This window comes from Talpa europaea (assembly GCF_964194135.1).
Source record: "Talpa europaea genome assembly, chromosome: 15".
Taxonomy (NCBI): domain Eukaryota; kingdom Metazoa; phylum Chordata; class Mammalia; order Eulipotyphla; family Talpidae; genus Talpa; species Talpa europaea.
In genome coordinates, this window is record NC_140083.1 from 3,366,732 (window position 1) to 3,388,688 (window position 21,957).

General features: G+C 52.2%; 1 protein-coding gene across 1 annotated transcript in view; it reads right to left on the reverse strand.

Annotated features, from left to right (window-relative positions):
* Positions 1–21,748, reverse strand: part of ACO2 (aconitase 2) — a 36,469-nt gene extending 14,721 nt beyond the window's left edge. Inside the window, exons 1-3 of the mRNA XM_084255877.1 lie at positions 21,698–21,748; positions 6,400–6,536; positions 1,227–1,485 (exon numbers count right to left, since the gene is read on the reverse strand). Of these exons, the coding sequence (XP_084112003.1) occupies positions 1,227–1,485; positions 6,400–6,536; positions 21,698–21,733 (432 nt within the window). The 5' untranslated portion in view covers positions 21,734–21,748. The remainder of the gene's footprint in view (positions 1–1,226; positions 1,486–6,399; positions 6,537–21,697) is intronic.
* Between the last annotated feature and the right edge of the window lie 209 nt (positions 21,749–21,957).

Below are 21,957 nucleotides of genomic sequence, written 5' to 3' on the forward strand. Positions count from 1 at the left end.
TCCCAGCACCTCGCACAGTGCCTGGAACATAATTGTTAAATGAATGAGGGAATGAGCTCCGGCCCCCGAGTCTGTGACTCTCATCCCCGGAAGGTAGACGTGAATCTGGAAAGGAGGGAGGGTCAGCCCCTGGAGGCGGTAGCCTGGCTGCGGGCACTCATCCCTAAAGCTGAGAGGACCCGGTGGCCGGGCCCAGGGTGCTGCAGGCACCCCCACAGTGCAGTCACCCCACAGCCACTAACACGGAAATGGCAGGCCGGCAGGGCTCTGGGGGAAGAGCCTGTGCAGCAGGACACACTGCCAGGCCGGGGGATGGGAGTGTGGCCCTGCGGGTTCCCAGGGGTCTGAGTGAGGGCTGTGGTGACCCTGGGAGCCGAGCACTTTCAACTGCCAGCCCTGCTCTGTGCCCAGCCAGGCCCAATCCTGCCAGCATTCAGCTCCTGCCAATGTCCCCCAAGGAGGGGTGCCTGTTTCCACGGCAGTGGGTAGGAAGGGTGGAGGCCCTGAGCTGGGAGGCCCGCTGTGCCAAAAGGAGGCACACGGGTGCCACAGGCAGGCCCAGTGGAGGGAGCAGGGACTCAGCTTCTTAGGGAAGGGTGGAGAATTTAAGGAAAAAGCTGCTGGGTGTGGCACAGAGTCCATCACCTCTAAGCACAACTCACAGGGGAAGAGAGCTCCTCCCCAGAAGGAGGCTGATGGCAGAGAGAGCACCGGAGTCGGGGGAGGCGCTCTCCAGGCCCCTGTGCAGTTGTGGGACTAGACTAGTGCCTGAGCAACCTCAAACTTACAAAGAGTGACACTATCTGCCTACCTCCCTAGCGGGGCGCAGGAGCAGGGTGTGTGCAGACGTGAGCAGGAAGAAGGCACACGGGTGCTGGCAGAAAGGGACTTTACATGACCCTCTCCCGCTGGCAACGTGCCAGACCCTGGGATCTGCATCACTACAATGTAACAGAGAAAAGGTCAGAAAAAAAATACCTTTAGTGGGTAAGACCAGGGAGGGTTTTTACTTTACGCTTTTTCTGTTTTCTAGCGTCTTCACAACGGGCAAATGGCATTTCAGAATTAGAAAAGAGTGAAGACAACTTTTAAATAAAGATGAAGCGAAGAGCCTGTGAGGCCCCGGAGGGAGGTCCTCGTGTGAAGACTTTGCTCCTTCCGAGCCCAGGCTCACCCTGCCAGCGCAGGCCTTCTCGCCCCCAACTGCCTCAGGCAGCCCAGCTCACCTTGGCCCGACGCAGGTCTTTATCGCCCCCGACCTGGGCCTCGATCAGATGGTCACAGTGGATGGTGGATGGCACGGCCACCTTGGGCAGCCCGCTGCTGATGAACTGCAGCATGGCCATCTGGGCCGTGGCGTCCTGCATGGCCACGCGATCAGGCCGCAAGCGCAGGTAGGTCTTGCCCCGCTCGATCTCCTGGTTGGCCGGGTCATCCAGGTGTCCGTACACGATCTTCTCCGAGAGGGTCAGCGGCCGGTTCAAGCTGGGGGAGGGGAGTCGAGGGTACTGGCTGAACCATCCCCGGCCCTCTCAGAGCATATAGTGGGGTGGGGACCCTGCGCTCCAAGGGGGTAGGTACCCCCAGACCAGCACCCAATAAGCAATAACAACAAACAAGAGGGGGCAGGGGCATTCCTGGGACGTCTGCTTTTCCAGCTGTTATGTGACGAGCCCCTGCAGGACGCCTCATCACCTAGCCCTCGTCATCACCGTGTCACTCAATAAGCCACCAAGAGGGACAGAGGCTCAGCATTGGAGCTACGCAGAAGTTCAAAGCGGAGCCTCACCGTGGCTACCTTCCCTGTGCCGCTAGACACAGGGTCTGCATAGGATCCCCACACCTGATCTGCACCCTACTATGCTAAAGCCTTGCCCATCAGTGTCATCTCACTAAGACAGGCGTAGCGGTCAGTTCTCAAGAACAGAAACCTCCAACCCCTTTCAGGTGCCATCTCCAGGTAGGTCCCACCCTTCCCTGCTGTCAGGCCCAAATGGGGGCCCAAGCCTGGCCTGGAAGCAGCACAGGCCGTCAGGACTCACCAGCCTCTTCCTCACCAGTTCCCCACACAGTATGAGCTCTGAGCAGGTCAACTCCTCACCACCTTGAGGCTCTCTGATGGCCCCCTGCGGCTGCCCACGCCACCCAGGTGTCCAAACAGCAGCTGGGGCTGGACCTCACACCACTCACAAAGTATAGGCCAAACCTGTGGCTTTTTGGGGCCTCCCTGGTGGTGCAAGGGTTAAAGTCTCAGCACTATGAAGCTATCAGCAGCCACTGGAGCCTGAGTTCGATCCCCAGCCAGGGAGCTACCCACAGGGCGCAGCAGACCTCTCTTGTCTCCTCGCTGCTCTCCTCAGCAGTGTATTTCAGTCAATCCGCCTGTTCTGTTCCCCACTCTGTCTCTGGCGAATTCTCTCATCCCCCACACCTCTGGCCTACACCTTAGTTCTCGTGTGCATCAATAAATGAAAATAAACCTTTAAAAAAAAATCTTTCAAAAATCTTTTAAAAAACCTTAAAAAAAGAGCCCTGTGGCTCTTTGGGAAGGAGCAGAGTTCCACTCACACCCAACAAGCTAAGAAAAAAGCATCAGACTAGGGGTCAGAGGTTCTGGGTTTGCATCTGACCCTACTGTTAAGCCCATGGAGTAAGCAGATAATCAGCTACCTGCTCAGGGAGCCAGGCCCTCTGCAAAATCCAGGGCCTGGACAGGAACGAGAACAGCTAGTATTTATCTAGCACTTACTCATATTTTAAATAACTTTATTGGGTGTAATGGGCATGTAATAAACTGTTCAGATTTACACAACTTTATAAGACTTGACATGTACACAGCAACTAAACCACCAGCACAGTAAAGCACACATCCATCACCCCCAAAAGTCCCCCATGTCCCTCTGGGTCTCCCCATCCCCAAGCAGCCCTGACCTGCTGTCTGTCACCGCCAGACCACTTTACTCACAACACTGACTTGGAGCTGGGTGCTGCCTAAGCCCTGTGCTGTCTTGTCTCGCTCTACCTTCCCCACACAGATGAGGAAGGGGCACAGTGAGGTGAGCAGGGAGAGGAAGTCACCTGCCTCTGGTCACAAGCTATGGCGCAGAGCGGCAGGGGCCAAGCAGGGCAGCTCCGGGTCCCTGTTCTACTGCTTCAGGCCCCCTGGGAACTCAGAGCAGGGCTCAGCCCCAGGGACAGGCTCCGCGCAGGTCATCATGGTTCTTTCTATCTACTCACCGGTACCACCATGGCCTCTTTGTCTGGGCCTGCCTTCTAGCCCCACACTCCCCAGTTTACCTCAGCCCTTGAGAGCAAGAGTACCCTAAGGTGCCGGCTCCATGAGCCACAGCAGATCAAGGTCAATCTGGACATCTCTACAGTTCTGCTGTCATGAGAACCTGAAGTAAAAGTCCTGGCCCAAGGCACAGCCTGGCCCTCTCGTGGCTGGAAGCTAGCGAACAGGCAGTGACTCACTGCAGGGAGCACGGCCCTTCTTCCTGAGCCCCTAGGGAGATGAAAAATAGCATGAAGGCTTGAAAACCAAAGGCCTTGACAGCAGATGCCTGAGTTGTGTTTAAAAGCCTGACAATGGGGCCTCCCCGGTGGCGCAGCCATTGAGCGCTGGGTTGCGAAGGTGCCCGCAGCCTCTGCAGCGCCGGTTCGATCCCCGGCTGCTCCCCGGCCACCGGAGGAGGGTCCTGCATGGCGCGCAGACCTCTCCTGCCGCCCGCTGCTCCCCTCAGCAGTGGACTTCGGTCCTTCTGCCTGCTCTGCTCCCCGCTCTGGCTCTGGTGAATTCTCTCACCCTCCCGCGCTTCTGACTGTACCCAGTGCTTGTATAAATAAATAAATCTTAAAAAAAAAAAATTTAAATGCTTGATTCCTTTAAAAAAAAAAAAAAAAGCCTGACAATGACCAAAGTCCAAGTTCATCATCACAAGTTCATCATCACATCTCCTGAGGAGAGCACAGAAACGGGTCCTCTACATCCGTCTGTCCTTCTGCTCCACTGGTTGAAGGATCCAGTTCCCCCTGCCCTGTGAGAACCTCTCCTCTGGCAAAATAAAAATAGGCACATGCCTTGTCTGGACTGGTGGGTTTTTTTTTTTTTTTTTAAAGATTTAGTTTATTTATGCACACAAGAGCTGGGGTACAGGCCAGAGGTGTGGGGGGTGAGAGGATTCACCAGAGACAGAGCGGGGAACAGAACAGACAGACTGACGAAATCCACTGCTGAGGGGAGCAGCGGGCGAATCAGGAGAGGTCTGCTGTGCCATGTGGGTAGCTTCCTGGCCAGCTGGGGATCGAACTCGTGCTGCAGTGGCTGCCAATTGCTTGATAGCGCTGCCCTTAACCCCGCGTCATCAGGGAGGCCCTTGATGTGTCTTAAAAATGCTGAAGCTACTAGACTTTTCTGGTAGTGCAGGTTGGGATAAACAGGCAAAGGACATTTTTCTGGTTCTGCCTAATTTTACTGAAAAAATTAGTATTAAAAAAATAAAAACCGGGCCTCCCTGGTGGCACAGGCAGTTGAGTGCTGCACTGTGAAGCTGTCCGCAGCCCCTGCAGCGCAGGTTTGATCCCAGCCGGCTGGCGAGGGTCCCACATGGCACGGCAGACCGCTCCTGTCTTGCCCACTGCTCCCCTCAGAGTGTATTTCGTCAGTCTGCCTGTTCTGTTCCCCACTCTGTCTCTGGTGAATCCTCTCACCTCCCACGCATCTGGCCTGTACCCCAGTTCTTGTATAAATAAATCTTTAAACAAACAAAAAAATAAAATAAAAACCTCCCAGGGACCTAAAGGACAGTTTTTCGGTAATTCTTTTAAAGACTGAAGAGTGAGCGCTACTCTGTGAGGCCATCTCAACACAGACTTCTACGACAGCGCTCCTGCCCCACAGGACAAGAAGCGAGGTGGATGTTCTTTGCAAATTAAAGGAAAATCCACCACTCCCCCCGAGCTATGGTCTGAGAGTGCCAAGAATGGAAAAGTGTTTCCTGGGAAAAGCTACTTGTACCAGGTCCCACATCGCGGGGACGGCGGCTCTCACCAGGACCATGCGGCAGAGGAGTAAGAACTGGCCAGCGCGCCCCACACTGGGCAGGCATCCCGGCCACCCAGGAGCACTGCACTGCAGACTCCAAATCCAGGGGTCTGGGTGGGCGGGTCAGACCTTCCAACAAGTTCCCAGTTGAGTCTAATGCTGCTACATGGGCCCTGTTTGGACTCCAAAGGCTGGAATAAATATTGCCGGGAGCAGAGCCAACGTGCTAGTGGTTTCAAGCCTATGTGATTCTACTGTGGGCCCAGAAGAACCCCAGCAGACAGAACACACACTGGGAGTAACTGGGGGAAAGACCTGGACTTGAATTTGGGTCCAATCACACAATGGAGTATGACCTCTGATAACTTCCCCCAAATGACACTCAAATTTACTTACTGGGAAAATGGGGGGAGGCGGCTACTGTTGGTGTGACAGCGACCCAAAGGGGTGGCTGGGAACAGAAATGTCAAGTGTCTACACTAAACAGGTCACTCAGGGAGCTACTCCTATTAGGGCCCTCCCTGACACACGGTTCCCGGTGCTTACTGGACCAGGTGACGTCAGGCTGGAGGCTGCTGGAGATAAAGACGGAGACCGTCCCTACCCAGGAAACTGAAACGAGGATCAGGGAAAGAGGAAGCAGAGGGAGTGTGGGACAGCGGCCGGAGCACAGGTCAGGGCAGAGACGAGGCCCCACTGCCTGCGCGCGGGCTGTAACTGGTACTCACGTTTCTGCATTCCTCCTAGGTGGGCAAGCCCACAGGCCTGCCTGCAGTCGTCCCAGTTCAAGAGGCAGTCCTGGCTGGTGTGTACAGCCAGCCCCCACTCCTCACCTCTCTGTGGTAGCTCAGTCATCATCCGGTGCCAGGATCTAGCCAGGACCTGACACAGGACAGCAGTTCAAAGATGGCTGCCATCTTGCCAAATGAGGAAGGACAGAAAAACACATCAGAAAAAGATGTGTTTAAGATCCCTGTGACCATTCTTTGGGTCTCAAACCTGAGCTCTCTCTGCGCCTGTGCACTAAGAGGAAAACCAGCTACTTCTTCAGCCACTGGGGCTGGCGGATCCCTCGGGTCAGTTGTCTGTCCTGAAAGGGTGGCTGGGAGGCTCAGTCCCTGACACCAGAGTGTCCGAGAGCCTCCTCTGGCCTGCATCTCCAGGCTTATCGGTGGGCAGGTGGCAGGCCATGGTGGGCAGGTGGCAGGCCCACCACCCACATGGAACGTTTCTCCTCCGTTGGGACCTTTGGACCCCAACACCTTGGTCAGCCACCACCATCAACCATCCTTGGCGAAGTACCGCTGACACTGCCCTTTGGCAGTCACCACCGCTCCCCCACGAGGCCCCCTTACCGTTTGCGGACGATGTTAATATTCTTCTCCAGAAGGTCGTAGCGGATGAACTCATTGGGCTCGAAGTGGCTCATGGCCACCTTGGCCCGTTGGCACAGGACTGAGGCCGCATGGTACTGCCGCACGCCCAGGGCTTTCTGCAAGGGGACAGAGAACAGGCTGTCAGTGGAGCACGGGGTGGCCTGCCCTGAGGGATAGCAGCCTGGCTGAGAGAGCCGGGAATTAAAGCACCAGCAGCCCCATTAGAGGCCTGGGAATGATTCAGCAGCCAGAGGGCACAGCCTGTGGCGGGAGAAAAGGCAAGAGACCTGTAGTTGGAGTTACTCAAAGTCAAGTTCTACCAAGCCAAGAAAACCCCATCGGAGGGCCACCAGGGAGGCCAGGGGGAGGGGGGGCTAACCGGCACCCCCCAAGTGGGAGCTGCTCCTCCCGCCCCGGGAGCCTCGAGGACCAGGGTCAGGCCTGCTTACTGTTTTGATCTCTGCCTCTGGACCAGGCACATATTAGCGATTCAATAAATAATTACTGAGTAGACAGAAGAATGAGGAAAACCCCACATGTGAGCTCTGGATGTTTCCTCATCCTTCAAAAGGTGGCGCCTAATTCCCGTCCCCTGAACGCGCGTGGCGGACTTGCTGACTGACCTCTCGGGAAGAAGGCGGCACAGCAATGTCGCATGACTTGAGACTGCGAGGCCACACGAAGAAAGACAATTAAACAGTCCTGGGAGAGAACCAGCCAAAGAGGAACTCTTGCCATTACCCAGCACCACCTCGCCAGGTGTGAGAGTGCCATCTTGCAAGCAAGTGCTCTGGCCCCTGCCCGCATGGGGCTGCGGCTTCACGAGCAACCTCGAGCCCGAACCACCCAGCCAAGGTGCCCCCAAATGCCTGGCCCCTCAGAAACCAAGAGTGAGAAATGTTGATGTCGTTTTAAGCCTAAGGCAGGGGCAACCTGCTGCGCGGTGACGGGGAAATAACTGCTGCTACGCGTGTTAGATCATTTTAAAGGGCAGGTGACAACCTTCCCGGGGTACGTCGGAACCAGGGAAAACAAATGACCCCAAGAAACAACAGTGGGAAAGGCACAGCTGCTTCCCCTCCAGGGGTGCGCCCTTTCTGGAGGTCAGCTCCCAGGGTAAGGGAAGTCACTGCCAAGCTCGGCACCCAATCCAGGTCACCCAGGAGTGAGAGCAGACCCTGTAAGGAGACAGGACTCCCAGCCACCGTCCACCCACCCACACAGCAGGAGTGACTCCCCCAGCCACTTGCCCTCCAGCTCAAGGTCCACCCAGGGAGCCGCACTGCCCGCCTCACTGGAGGAGTGAAGAACCCCCAGAGCCCAATGCCACGCACAGGACTGAACAGCACCCGGGCACTGACAGAACGGGCAGCGATGACCATGCTGCCACCGTGGGGCCCAGCGCATGGAGGCGAGTGGGCAGGCCTGGCCTTAAGTCTGAGTCACATTCGCTGCCTGGCCTTAAGTCTGAGTCACATTCGCTTTCTGAGTCATCTGAGACTGGCAGCCCCGTGAAAGCAAGCACCTCCTCAGAGCTAGGGGAGGATGGGGAGCGGTTACACCAAGCGCTTGCTGCAGTTTCTATTAATACCCCAGGGCACCTTGCAGCACAGCGCTCCCCCTCTGTGTTTTCCACACGGATGAGACGCTACACAAGCTGTTCTGCAACTTGCTCCTTCCCTTCAACAACACATCTCAGACATATTTCTCACATCTGTACACAGACCTCTGCCTTTCCAGAACAGCTATGCCTCGCTTCCAACCCAGCAGGCAGAACAATCCACTGTGATCCTCATTACAGAGAAAAGGTAAAACACCAAATTCCCAGCAGCAGGGGACTATTAAGTCATCTGCGAACACCCATCAATGCCTAAAAATAGGTTTAAGAAAAAATACTAGTTGGGGGAGAGAGGGCAAAATACCGTGTTCACACAGAATACAACTTCTGAGACGGGCCTCCCCGGTGGCGCAGCGGTTGAGCGCTGGGTTGCGAAGCTGCCCGCAGCCTCTGCGGCGCCGGTTCGATCCCCGGCTGCTCCCCGGCCACCGGAGGAGGGTCCCACCTGGTGCGCAGACCTCTCCTGCCGCCCGCTGCTCCCCTCAGCAGTGTGCCTCGGTCCTTCTGCCTGCTCTGCTCCCCGCTCTGGCTCTGGTGAATTCTCTCACCCTCCCGCGCTTCTGACTGTGCCCAGTGCTTAAATAAATAAACAAATGAATGAATCTTAAAAAAAAAAAAAAAAAAAGAATATGCTCTTTTAAAAAAAAAAAAAATGAATACAACTTCTGAGGAAAAAAGAAAACGTGTGAGTATGAGCCAAGCTGCCCGCACCCCCATCATGTAAACCTCACACCCCTCTGAAGTGACCTCTGCCCTTAGCCCATTTTCCATGTGAGGAAACTGAGGCTTGCAGAGAGCGACTAGGGTCACCCAGCAGCCAGGAGCGCCTGAGTGCAGCCTGACCGGCCCACTCACCTGTGCTGCCTTGTCCAGTGGCCACCCCCAACTGGAGAGAAGCTCTGGTATCAGTGACAAGTGAAGCCATCTCCATGTTCAACCCTTAGTCACGATGCTGTTTTCCAACAGATGTGGAAACACCTATCCCTAGCAGGCAGCACAGTCTGAGAGGACTGCCTGCCCCACATGCACACTGTCCAGTCAGAACATTCTCCTTCAAGTTTAGCCAACCTGCTCCGCTGCAGTCTCCCTTCTGAGGGCCTGCGCCCTCTGAGCAGGTGACACAACCCGGTCTCTCTCCCCGGGGACAGGGAGCACCTCCTGGGTCTGCCAGACATGTAACCCGAGCCCTACAGGTGGACAACTCGGCCTTGGGGTGGGGTCTCTCAGCTCTTTGGGGATAGCTATGCTCTCCATACGTCTTCTCTCAGCCAAGGGCAGCCCTGTGCTTCTTCCAACCATCCCTTTCCATGGCTCAATTCCAAATCCTGCAACAGCCTGACCATGCCCTGCGCTTCTGAGTGCAAAGGGCTGCCAATTCTGTTGTAGGCCATCACCAGTCTTCCGATCGCCCACTTCCCTCCCTGACATCCTCACACCTCATTGGCATCTTCCTCACTGGCTGAGCTTTCGCCTCACTCTACTGCGGACTGGGTTTTCCGGGCAGAGCACCGCCTCAAGCTCGGTTTACTTTCATCATCAGTGACTGTGCACCTCCAGCCCTCTGGCCTCTGGGAATCCGGGTCAGCCACCCCATGTCCTACAGGCTGGCCCTCCCCCTGTGTCAGTCACATATGCACTAAGCACAGGTCGCAGGTCACTCATCCAAATCTCAACTCAAATGTACCCAGCGTGGCGCCCTTGGGCAGACATCCGGTGAAGCCAGCTGTGATCTATTTGGCAACACAACTGAGTTAACTGTGGAGGCCTTCAGTTTTTACAGCTGTAGGACTTCCCAGGATAACAATAACAAAAAAAAAACAAAAAAAAAAACAGCCATTATTTACTGAGCCTTTATTCCAGGTGTGACAATGACGGTAATGTCCGACAGATGTAGAAATCCTACAGATGTGGAACTGAAGACCTTGGAGGTGAGTCACACGTCAACAGCGTGTGAGCTCAGGTCTGACCTTCCTGAGTCCCCTGGACTCTGCTACCCTCTTATCTCCCACAGCCCCCACCTCGCTCCCCATTTGTTTTTTTTTTTTTAAAGATTTATTTATTTATTTATGCAAGCACTGGGTACAGTCAGAAGCGCGGGAGGGTGAGAGAATTCACCAGAGCCAGAGTGGGGAGCAGAGCAGGCAGAAGGACTGAAGTACACTGCTGGGGGAGCAGCGGGCGGCAGGAGAGGTCTGCGCGCCACGTGGGACCCTCCTCCGGTGGCCGGGGAGCAGCTGGGGATCGAACCGGTGCTGCAAAGGCTGCAGGCAGCCTTGCAACCCAGCGCTCAACCACTGCGCCACAGGGGAGGCCCTCGCTCCCCATTTGAAGACAGCCCTGTGTGATGGCTCAGATTGAAGAGCGGCAGTTTGGCCTGCACCGCATCCCACCACTAACTGCCATGGCCCTGGTCAAATTACTTAGCAGGCAGATGAACGTCACAGTGTGCGTGTCCAGTGGACAAGGAGCCCGCTTGTGTAACTGTTTTCCTACATGGGGCGCTCAGCCGGGGGGGGGGGGGGCTGTGAGGGGTGGGGGTGGGGGCTCCTCTCTGGACCCAGCGCAGGCAGCACGCCCTTCTTGTTTTGTAAGCACAGGTCTGAAAGCCCTTTTGGTGGGTCACTGTCTCAGAAGCCTAAGCTCATCGGAGCCTTTGGCAGGCCTGACCCCTTCAGATGTTTTCCAGGCGCCTCTGTGCTTCTCCGAGGCTACTTGCCTTCCTTCAGCTTTGGCCAAGTCATTCTGAAACTCTAAGGTGATGTCTTTGGGAGCACCTCCTTCTCTCTTCAGCTTACTTGCAGCTTTTCAGAATTTGCCTTAGAAAGCCTGTCCTCCTCCTGCATCTCTTCTACTTATGGGGGCCCAGCGGTGGAACCTCATCTGTGTGATCTCTGAGCAATTCAGCATTTGCCTTCCTCATGAGCACCCAACATGTTGAACTTTCTTGGTCAGTACAAATGCTAAGGGATCTGCCACATGCTGTTTCTGTTGCTCAGAATGTTCTCTGCCATTCCCAATATGGCCCTTTCAGTAATTCCTTCAAGTTCATTCATTCGTCAAGTTCCAGATTAATTTCACTTCCTCAGGGAATCCTTTTTAAACTCCCAGATCAATCAGTGTCCTTTTAGATATGCCCATTTACTACTTATTGACATTTATTTATGAGATGGTATCTTCCACTAGTTTGTAAGCTCCACTAAGAGAGGGACAGTGTTTACACATAACTAACCCCCCCCATGCCTGATACACAGAAGGTGCTACAAAATTAATTAAACCAATGAATGTGGCTTCTACTTCATCAACCAGCTCCTTCCTTAATGAACAGGGTTAAATACACAGCAGGTTTGGTTAGCATTGTGAGAGCATTTAACAAGACAAATCAAAAATCTACCAGCCTCAGGTGCTTTGGCTAGAGTGTAAACAGGTCCAAAATTTCTGAAAGACAATTAGGCAACACCTATTAAAATGCAAAATGTCTGTACCTTTTGACCAGCTTCCCCGCTCCCAAGAAGCTATCTTAAAATACTCACAAAAAAGTACACTGAGAAAGGCAAGGGTGTTCTCTGCAGCACTGTTTTTAAAAGAAGGAGCCAATTGTCCAAAAATAGGGCACTGCTTGAACAAATTCTGGTTCATCCAAGAAACGTCATTCCACAAACTGTTTAAAAAGAGTAAGACAGTGGCGGCGGCCCACGGCACTGTGAACGTATTAATGGCATCGAACTGAACACTTAAAAGTCATTAAAATGTCAAATTTTATTCTCTATATTTTTCCATAATTGAAAAAAAAAGTATGACAGATCTCTTCACTGGCAGGGGAAAAGCTCCATGACATATTCCATAAAAGTAGTAAGTAGCAAAGTAGTATTAAAGTATGAGCCCAATTCTGTGTAACAGTAATGAACAAATATAAATGTGTAGGGAAAAAACAGAAATGATACGCCTAAACTGTTCACAGCAGTTATCTCTAGGGATTAGAATTAAGGACACTTTTACTTTCTAGGCCAAATATTTCTGTAACTTTTAAATGTTGCATGATCTGTGAATTCTCTTTATAATCAGGAAAAAGAATGACGCAGGCAAAGAGATGCAGAAGAGGAAGCCGTCTACAGCACAGAACAGCCCAGCACAGTATAGTGTGATCCAGTATAACACAGTACAGTCCTCTAGTGGTAACTTGCCAATAATTAGAGTTTTGGTTTTTCAAGTGTGCGAACCCTTTGTTTCTGTTCGTTAACTTACAAGGATTTGTGACTACCAGGAAAAGGGGGGCTGTCTTTCTCCCAGTGTTACTGCCAGTAGCAAAACAAGCTGTCATTTGTGTTTCCTGATAGGATGGCATCACCTACTAATTATTCCTGTCAAAAAATTTTCACCCAATCTAAGCAAGCTTTGGGAACTAACCACCAGCTTAAGAGAAATGTATCGATCAACAATTTTGAACAATCAATTAAATCTACACAAAAGCTAACCTAAAGAAGTCACACCAGGGACTCCCTAGTGGCCTAGGGGTTAAATTTCAGTGCTAGCAGCACGATGGCCTGGCCTACCGTGATGACCTGAGTTCCATCCCAGCCAGGGAGCTGACCCACACATGGCGCAGCAGACCTCTCCTGTCTCGCCCGCTGCTCCCCTCAGCTATTTCAGTCAATGTATTTCAGTACAATCCGCCTGTTCTGCTCCCCACTCTGTCTCTGGTGAATACTTCCACTCCCTGCACCTCTGGCCTATACCCCAGTTCTTCTACGCAAAAATAAAATCTTAAAAACAAACAAACGGCAAGATAAGGTGCTGAAATAAACAAAGGCAGAGCCTGTGATCTGACACTGGTCTCCACCGTGCTTTCAAATTCAAGTTGTGAACACATGGCAGAGGCTGTGCTGGGCCACCAGTGCCCGTTCACAGAGCCAAAGCTGGGGGGCAGGGGGTGGGGGTGTCATGCGCACAGCCACCTAGAGCTCTGGCCTCCCCACTCGGCCAAGGTCAGTTGTGCTCCCGAGAGGATGGAGGGGCTTCCCATGGGGCCACTTGTATCTAGAGGACAGTTCACACCAAAGGGACTGCCATACCCCTGGGCAGGAAGTCAGCCTGGCTGGGCGAGCGTGACCTTCCGTCTGTCCTGAGATGGACACCAGCACCAGAGCAAGCCTGGGAGAAGGTGGCTGAGCTGCCAGGGCTCCAGAAGGCTGGTCTCTTGAGGCCAGCTGCTTCAAGAGACAGGCCCATCACCAGCCCCTGTGGAAATCCCCCAACCCCAGGGCCAAGGCACAGAAAGGGCATCCACTCTACAGCGAGCTTCGAATTCAAAAGCAGAGATTTTTATGGGGATTAGGGAAGAGAAAAAGGCTAGCATGATAAAATTTCTATCAGTGGTTGCCTCTGGGAACCAGAAAGGAGGGAAGAAAAGAGAACTTCTGTGAATATGTCACATTCTTTAAGGGGAAAAAATACATGAAAAGCAGAGCTCTGTGCCAGGCCCTGGCAGGTGTTCGGGCAACATCAGCTGGCGTCCTCGGTCCTGCTGCAGCCGAACAAGACTGTCTTCCCGTCCCAGCGGCAGAGACAGACCAGAGCCCAGAGCAGGCCCAGGTACCAAGCCAGGCCTTCTCAGCACTGAAACGAGTCTGGAAAGTCCCATCTCTATCCTCCGTCTGCCCTTGAGCACTGAATCTGGTGTCGCCGCGGCCTGCGGCGAGAGTTGCACTCACATCTCATAGGGCAGCCCCGTCACCAGTAGGATGACCTCGAGGTCCCGGTGAGGTAAGGTCCCTGGGTCCTCTGACCATGACCCTGAGCTGCCTTCAGGCTCACCACTCCTAGCCGGGAGCTGCCCAGCCCCTCCCAGCAGGGGGACCTCAGGGGGATCACCCAGGAGGTTTGTCAGCCAACACCCTCCTCAGAAGCACACCTTCCCGCACCTTCGCCATCCCTCACTCCCCCTGGCAGGCGATGCCTGGCACCTCTCCTATGAACCCCAAGTCGAACAACTCCCACCGGGAGGCAACCAGCTACCTCGGTAGCTACTTGACGGAGGTGCCAGAGTGGTAGACCTTTTCAGAGGCTTGGAAGGGGCTGGGGAGGCCTGTCCCTCCAATTCACAACCTACAAATGGGCTCCAAGGAATTGGGGGGTGGGGGGCCTTTAAGGAATCAGTTAATATTCTCTCATGCGCCTAATTTGCCCTGGCTGCTGCTGTCAGCAACAGGCTCTGACCCTGGGAGGTGCACACAGCATCCAGAATCACAGAATCAGTCCTGCTCTGTCTAGGCAGCAGCGGCCCTGCCCACCACACCTGGGAGGGGTCTCCCCTGCAGGCTCAGCAGGAGTCTGTGAGCTGACTTGGCTCAGACAAGCACAAACCTGCCTCTGAGACCCACAGCTCCAGCCCCTCCCCCTGGAGCTTTCTGGTATTTGGGGCAGAAGGTGTCACACCCCAAAGAGACGTATCTTCAAACAGGGCATGGAACCAAGTGACCTGTGGCCCCTAGATCTAGACCCTTCCCCCCCAGGGGAGCATTGTGGGGCAACACTCAGGTGAAAAGCCTGGGTTCTACAGTCGGAAGAGTCTGTGCTGTGACCCGGGACAAGCTGTTTGGCCTCCCTGGTCAGTTTCATCACTGCGGAAGCAGACACATACCTGTGCCTCGGGGCGCTTGTGTCTGTAAAACAAGACCTAGCTCAGCGAGTGGCATGGAAGACGTCGTGTGGGGCAGCCCAGACAGGCCACACCACATCCAAGCGCCAGGGTGCTCCAGACCAGAGCATCACAGCGAAGCAACGTCCTCCCACCCGCGTCTCAGCCTACCACAGGCAGGGTCCTCGCTGTCAGCTCTGCAGCTCCGTGCACACATGCGTGTGCATGTGTGCGTGCATGTGTGTGTGAAGGAACGCCTAAGACCTCTTGGGTGCCTCTTGAAACCTGCAGAGCTGAAGCTCCCAAAGAAAATGCCTCAGTCTCTGTGGGGTGAAGGCAGAAACACGCTCCCTGAGCTTCAGTTCCCCACCGGGCAAGATGTGCATTAGCAAGCATGATTTTTGAGCTAATTTTCCCAATGCTGCCCTTCAACTTAGACAAGAAAAAACAGGAAGCCAGCAGACTTGTTTCTACTTCTTCCAACTCTCTTAGAGCAGCAGGAGAAAGGGATTCCTGACCCATGACTACATGCCCAGTTATCAGGGCATGAGATTAGGGAAGGAGCCAGAAATTTCCCCACAGTCAGCCTTTTTGAAATGTAAGAGCTGAGAAACAAAAAAAAAAAAAAATGTATGAGCGGAGGGAGGCTCTGTCCTGGGCCACCTCCAGGACGGAGACAGAACGACATTCAACCCATACCTACACCCGGCACCAGCTCTGCCCTGAGCACTCCACACACAACCAAGTAACACTCACAACTGCCTTGTGAAGCTGAAAGTAGCATGCCCATTTTACAGGTAAGGAAACTGAGGCTTGGAAATGTTCATTGTTTTGCCCAGGGCACACGCAAGGTGGAATTCCAGACCTGGCTTCAAGCAGGGGCCCCTTCCTTTCGTCTAAGCTTTGCAGAATGAGCCCAGGAAACCCATTCTCCGTGCCTTTCAGGATCCCCAAAATAAAAGAGAGCTTCTATTTATACATTCTGGGGCTATCAGAAGAAAAAGTCCATCTCTGTTCTCAATATTAGGGCCTACTAAAACAACATCAGAAACCTTTCATAAAATTTTATAGCACAGGGCCTTCCCGGTGGCATAGCAGCAGGTTGAGCGCAGCACTGTGAAGCTGTCTGCAGCCTCTGCAGCACGGGTTCGATTCCCAGCCAGCCGGGGAGATACCCACATGGCGCGGCAGACCTTTCCTGTCTTGCCCGCTGCTCCCCTCAGCAGTGTATTTCAGTCAGTCTGCCTGTTCTCCTTCCCGCTCTGTCTCTGGTGAATCCTCTCGCCCTCCTGTGCCTCTTACCTGTACCCCAGCTCTTGTATAAATAAAATAAATCTTTAAAAAAAAAATTATTTATTTATACATACAAGAACTGTGGTACAGGCCAGAGGTGCGGGAGAGTAAGAGGATTCACCAGAGACAGAGTGGGAAACAGAACAGGCAGAGCGACTGAAATACACTGCAGCAGGCGAGTCAGGAGAGGTCTGCCGTGCCATGTGGGTAGCTCCCTGGCTGGGGACTGAACTTGTGCTGCAGTGGCATAGCTTCGAAGGTTGTGTCTTAACCCCTGGCGCCACCAGGGAGGCCCTTTAAAAAAAAATTTACAGCACATTAGAGTATAAAGAACTTTTCAATTATTATTAGGCCTTTAAAGCCTAATAATAGCTAGTAATTGTCTCATCTTGCAGGTGTAACCCGAGGGCCACAGAGGGTAGATGCCACACAGTAAGTCAGTGGCAGAGGAAGTCACCTTAATATTCCTGATATTCTATATGTTGCTTTCTTTTTTTTAATAGAGGCATGTTTTATTTATTTGTTTGTTTGTTTGTTTGTTTATACATGCACTGGGTACAGTCAGAAGCGCGGGAGGGTGAGAGAACCCACCAGAGCCAGAGCGGGGAGCAGAGCAGGCAGAAGGACCGAAGTACACTGCTGAGGGGAGCAGCGGGCGGCAGGAGGGGTCTGCGCGCCATGTGGGACCCTCCTTCGGTGGCTGGGGAGCAGCCGGGGATCGAACCGGCGCCGCAGAGGCTGCGGGCAGCTTCGCAACCCAGGGCTCAACCACTGTGCCACCGGGTAGGCCCTGTGTTGCTTTCTTAAAACCCCCCAGCAGTACGCCCCTTCACGCTGAGAGGCCATGTTCCGCACCAGGTACTGGGAAAACCAGGTGTGCAGAGGAACACTGGAGCCAATGAAGACAGACTACCTAAGCACAGCACTTGTTCTGAACACTACCCAGAGGGCCTCCTCTGGACAGCGGCTGCTACGGTAACACCAGACACAACACGCGATGCTCAGATGCAATGAGGGACCCGAGGCAAGGCACCTGACCCCATCCAGTTTCCTCCCTGGGAAACACCATGCTTGCTGGTGTTGTTGAAAGGAGGATTTATGAAAGGAGCTTCAGCCTTCACCTGTGCCTTGCACCACAAACACATGGATGCTGGATCCGGGTTCACCCCGAGTTGCTCAGGCTCCAAAGGTAGGATTCACCCTCAACTACCCTGTTCCTCACACTCTGCATCCAACCCAACTGCCCCCAAAATATCTCCATCAGAACCCCAGTCCCCACATATTCCCTTCTTCCTGGATGCCTCCACTGCCCCAACTTCCACACCCCCACCAGTGTCCCTGCCTCCTCTTGGGGCCTGCTGTGGTCCATCACCCATTTAGGCGATGCTCCCCACCTAAAGCCTTCCAACATGCTCTCATTATACTGGGAGTCAAACCCAATTTCCTCACCAGCGCCTCCATGGCCCTGCCCTGCCACCTGCTCAGACCCTCCTCCCCACAGCAAGCCAGTCGCACTGGCCTTATTTCTCACCTGCCACACTCGAACCTCATGCTTCGCACATGCTGCTCCTCCAACTTGAATTCTCCCTTCCCAAAGTGCCCAAGGGCTGCCTTCAATCATTCATCCACTTTATTCAAATCGACAGCTGACTATGAGCTGGTTCCCTGAGAAAGCACCACAGCAAGCATGCAACCAGAACTTCCTCATTCAAAGCAAGATTTTTTTTTTTAAAACATGGCACCTTATAGAGGACTTAACTTCTGCCAAATATGTTGGTCAGACATCTTTGCAGTTAAATGTCACTCATGATATACACACAAGAGGTGACATGACCTCCCCAAAGTCACAATACCTCAGCACCTCAAGGCAAAGGATCTAGGAAATGTACTGGCAAATACTGAACCCCCTTTATTTACCATTTACAGTATTTTGCACCTAAAAAGAAAAAAGAAAGAGAAAAACCATAAAGTAAGAGAAGCTTTTCAAAAATCTCACCACTCTCCTGTTCCTATACTGACTGCCTAGTGGCAGGGCTGTGAAACAAGAGAACACTTTCAACTTAGAAAGCACCATTCTCAAGTCGGCGCATCAGTAGCACCCTGGCTGATGCCAACAGGAATGGGTGCAGGCGCTAGGACCTTGGGCTTTGGAATCAGAAAGGTGCAGATTCAAATCACGTCTGCCCTAGGTAAGTTTATTTTATTTTACTTAGCAATTACATACACTTACTAGTTGCAGGCAGGGCTCTAAATAATGTAACTATGGTATGATTATTTGAGAAGTCAGATGTACCATTACTTGAATTTTACAGGGGAAGAAACAGGCACAGAGGTGAAGTAACCTGCCCAAAGTCACAGCCAGTGGGTATAAGAGCAAGCATTCAATCCATGTTCTTAGGTTAAACGGTGCACCCACCCTAATTCTAGTCACCCAGAAGATAGGGCTAACAGGTCTGCTTATCTCGAGAGCCAGGTGAGATTACTAGCACCCAATTAGGTAAATGTTAGCTACTCTTATTGGTAGTAGCAATTGTCATCATTCTATTATCTACCTTTATCTTTTATAAAGCCAAGGGCTGAAGAAAAATATTTTGGCTGAAAAAGGCCCTCTACAGTAGAATACATTAGAATACAATGGAAGCTCCATGAGAAAAGGAATTGTCTGGTCTGCCTATCATTTAATCTGGGGCACACAGTAGTTGCTCAGTAAATACACATGAATGAAGTAGGACTAAATTGAATGCACAGACAAGGTTTGCAGACATGACAACTAAGGTAGTACCTTAGGTGGTACTACCTTAAATGTAGCTAACCACAGAAAGAGGTAAAGGTACAAGGACTCAGAGGACAGTGGTAGCTGGCCATTACCTAAACAGCCTGGCTATAGGGAAACAACATGGTACCATGTTATTTGTTCATCTTAGCTGCAGGAGACCTGGATTTTAATCCTAACTCTGCTACAAGGTGTCGCCCAGGCTCTTAAGGTCCTGGACTATGCATCTACAAATAAGGAGACTCAACTACTGAATGGCTATAAACGAAAACATTCTGCTTTCTCATGACTTTATAACAACCATCCATGACTTTATAACAACCATTCTTTATAACAACCACCAGAAGCTGATTCCCAAGTACTCAAAAAATGTTTGTCAATGAAGATCATCCCCGATGGATAGATGACCAAACTAGGGTTTAGAAGTAACTTGCTTGGGCCTCCCCTGGTGGCGCAGGCAGTTGAGCGCAGCGCAGGCGGTTGAGCGCAGCACTGTGAAGCTGTCCACAGCCTCTGCAGCGCCAGTTCGATCCTGGCTGGCCAGCAAGGGTCCCGCATGGCGCTGCAGACCTCTCCTGTCGCGCCGCCTGTTCCCCTCGGCAGTGTATTTCGTCAGTCTACCTGTTCTGTTCCCCACTCTCTCTGGTGAATCCTCTCACCCTCCTGCAGATCTGGTATGTACCCGAGCTCTTGTATAAATAAATAAATAAAAATCTTAAAAAAAAAAAAAAAAGTAACTTGCTCAAGGTCACAGGGTCAGGGTAAAATATGAACAATGCCCCAGATCTCTTCTATGCTGGTTTAACACTCATGCTTTCCAAGATCTTTATTTAATTCAAAAATACCATGCTATTAGCCAACTCCTCCAATCTCAAAAAATCTATTATTTGATAATCCTACCAAATAATCTTGTCTGACTTCACTACATCATGGTTAGCAGGACGAGGAAGAAACAACTATTTCCACATTGCTAACCTACAGACTCAAAAAAAACCATTAGGGCAAATTCCTTCAAAGACTACGCCTTGTCTTTGCTCAGAATTGAGAGGTCAGACTACTTTGAGATAAATAATGATTTCACTGTAAACCACAGGATTTAAATTAAAGCAGTATGATTTTCGGGCCTCCCCGGTGGCGCAGCGGTTGAGCGCTGGGTTGCGAAGCTCCCCGCTTCGATCCCCAGCTGCTCCCCAGCCACCGGAGGAGGGTCCCACATGGCGCACAGACCTCTCCTGCCGCCCGCTGCTCCCCTCAGCAGTGTACTTCGATCCTTCTGCCTGCTCTGCTCCCTGCTCTGGCTCTGGTGAATTCTCTCACCCTCCTGCACTTCTGACTGTACCCAGTGCATGTATAAAAAAATAAACAAACAAATAAATAAATAAATACAATACGTGCCTCTTTAAAAAAAAATAAATAATAAAAAAAAAGCAGTATGATTTTCAAAACTAAATGTCTAGTAATATAATGCTCCCTGAGTACAGCACATAGCTTTTAAATTTTATTTTTTTTTAAAGATTTATTTATTTATGCATACAAGAGCTGGGGTACAGGCCATAGGGTGTTGGGGAGGAGGGTGAGAGGATTCACCAGAGACAGAGTGGCGAACAGAACAGGCAGATTGACTGAAGTCCACTGCTGAGGGGAGCAGCGGGCGAGTCAGGAGAGGTCTGCTGCACCATGTGGGTTGCTCCCTGGCAGGCCGTGGGATTGAACTTGTGCTGCAGAGGCTGCGAACAGCTTCATAGGTTGCGTCTTAACCCCTTGCACCACCAGGGAGACCCAGCTTTTAAATTTTATAATCAAAGTTGTGCCACTTGATTCAAAGTAAATTTACAAGGTAAAAGGTTTACAAATGTTACAAATGCTTGCTTTTTTTTATTTTTATTAACAAAATACAAGCTTGACATTGAATTTTTGAATATAACATTTTGTCAAGTTAGGAGTGAAAAAAACCATCTGGCAGTCACAGTCAATTTTCTAGCTGGCTCATAACAAGAGAGTCAAGGTCAAACTGTTGAGTCTCCTTACCCTCCCATAGAAAGGCAGCTAATTGTGAACTCAAAATGTAACAGGTGGTCCCCAGAAAAAAATACTCCATATTCTGGTACTCTGACTAATACAAATGTCAGCTTCAGGATCACACTGGCTCAGAAAATTCTGCGAGGGAAGGTTGACATGAACAAGAAAAACAGGGATAGCAGGACAGATGCTCAAAACACAGTACTCTGACACTCAGAGAATAGGAACTTTCACTACTTTCTAGTAGATCATCACCTATCAGTTGAGAGTACTCAGGCTACCAAATGACGACATGAATCAAATGATGATACGATAAGGAATTAAAATAGTCTTGCAATCATGGGTAAAGATGAGAGATTGTTAGGGGGAAAGGATGACAAGATGACTGTGGACATTTCTACGTACTACTACATATGGGGCTGGAAGACCCCTCACATTTCTGGCTCTGTATTTTGAAGTCCTTTCAATAACGGAATAGGGAACTAGATTTTTCTCCAGACTTTCGGTCCGGCAACCTAGCTAGCAAGTCTCTGCCGCTGAGCGATAAGAAGGGAGGTCTTCAGGCTCTGGGCCTAGTGGGCTCAACAAGGACCGCGCCCCCAAGTCACCTTGCCCTCACCTTGAGCAACAGAAAGGAACCCTACTGGAGAGTGGAACTTAGTCCTCAAAAAGGAGAATGGGGTGTCGGCACTCTTCACCAGGCCGCCGAAGTTTGGACCCACGCTTCCCGCAGGGCGGGGACAGGGACGGGGAAGCCGACTGAACCGGGGACGCTTTGACCTCGGGCACCGGCGGAGCGGGCACAGGCGCTAGGCCGGGACAGGTATAAAACTTGGCCGGAGGCCGGGCCCGCCTCACCTGGCCTCGCCTCGCCTACTGCCGCAGGCACAGCAGGAGGCACCCCGCCCCCGTGAACCCAGAGGGCCCTGAGTTCGCTCACCTGCAACCGGGTCACCAGTAGGCTGTAAGGCGCCATTTTGTGCACTGACAAAGATTAGGTCGCGTGAAAGTGACGTCCCGAACGGCGCATTTAAAGCCTTCGGGCAGGGGGCGTGGCCCCCGTCATGGCGAAGGCGGGGCCTCCATGGGGCACTAGAGCCCGGGGAGCGCGGTGGGCGGAGCTTCCGCGTTGTAACCGACGCGGAAGAGGAAAAAGAGCTGCTTAAAAGCCTGGAGGAAATCAGTGCCAGTACAAAGCTG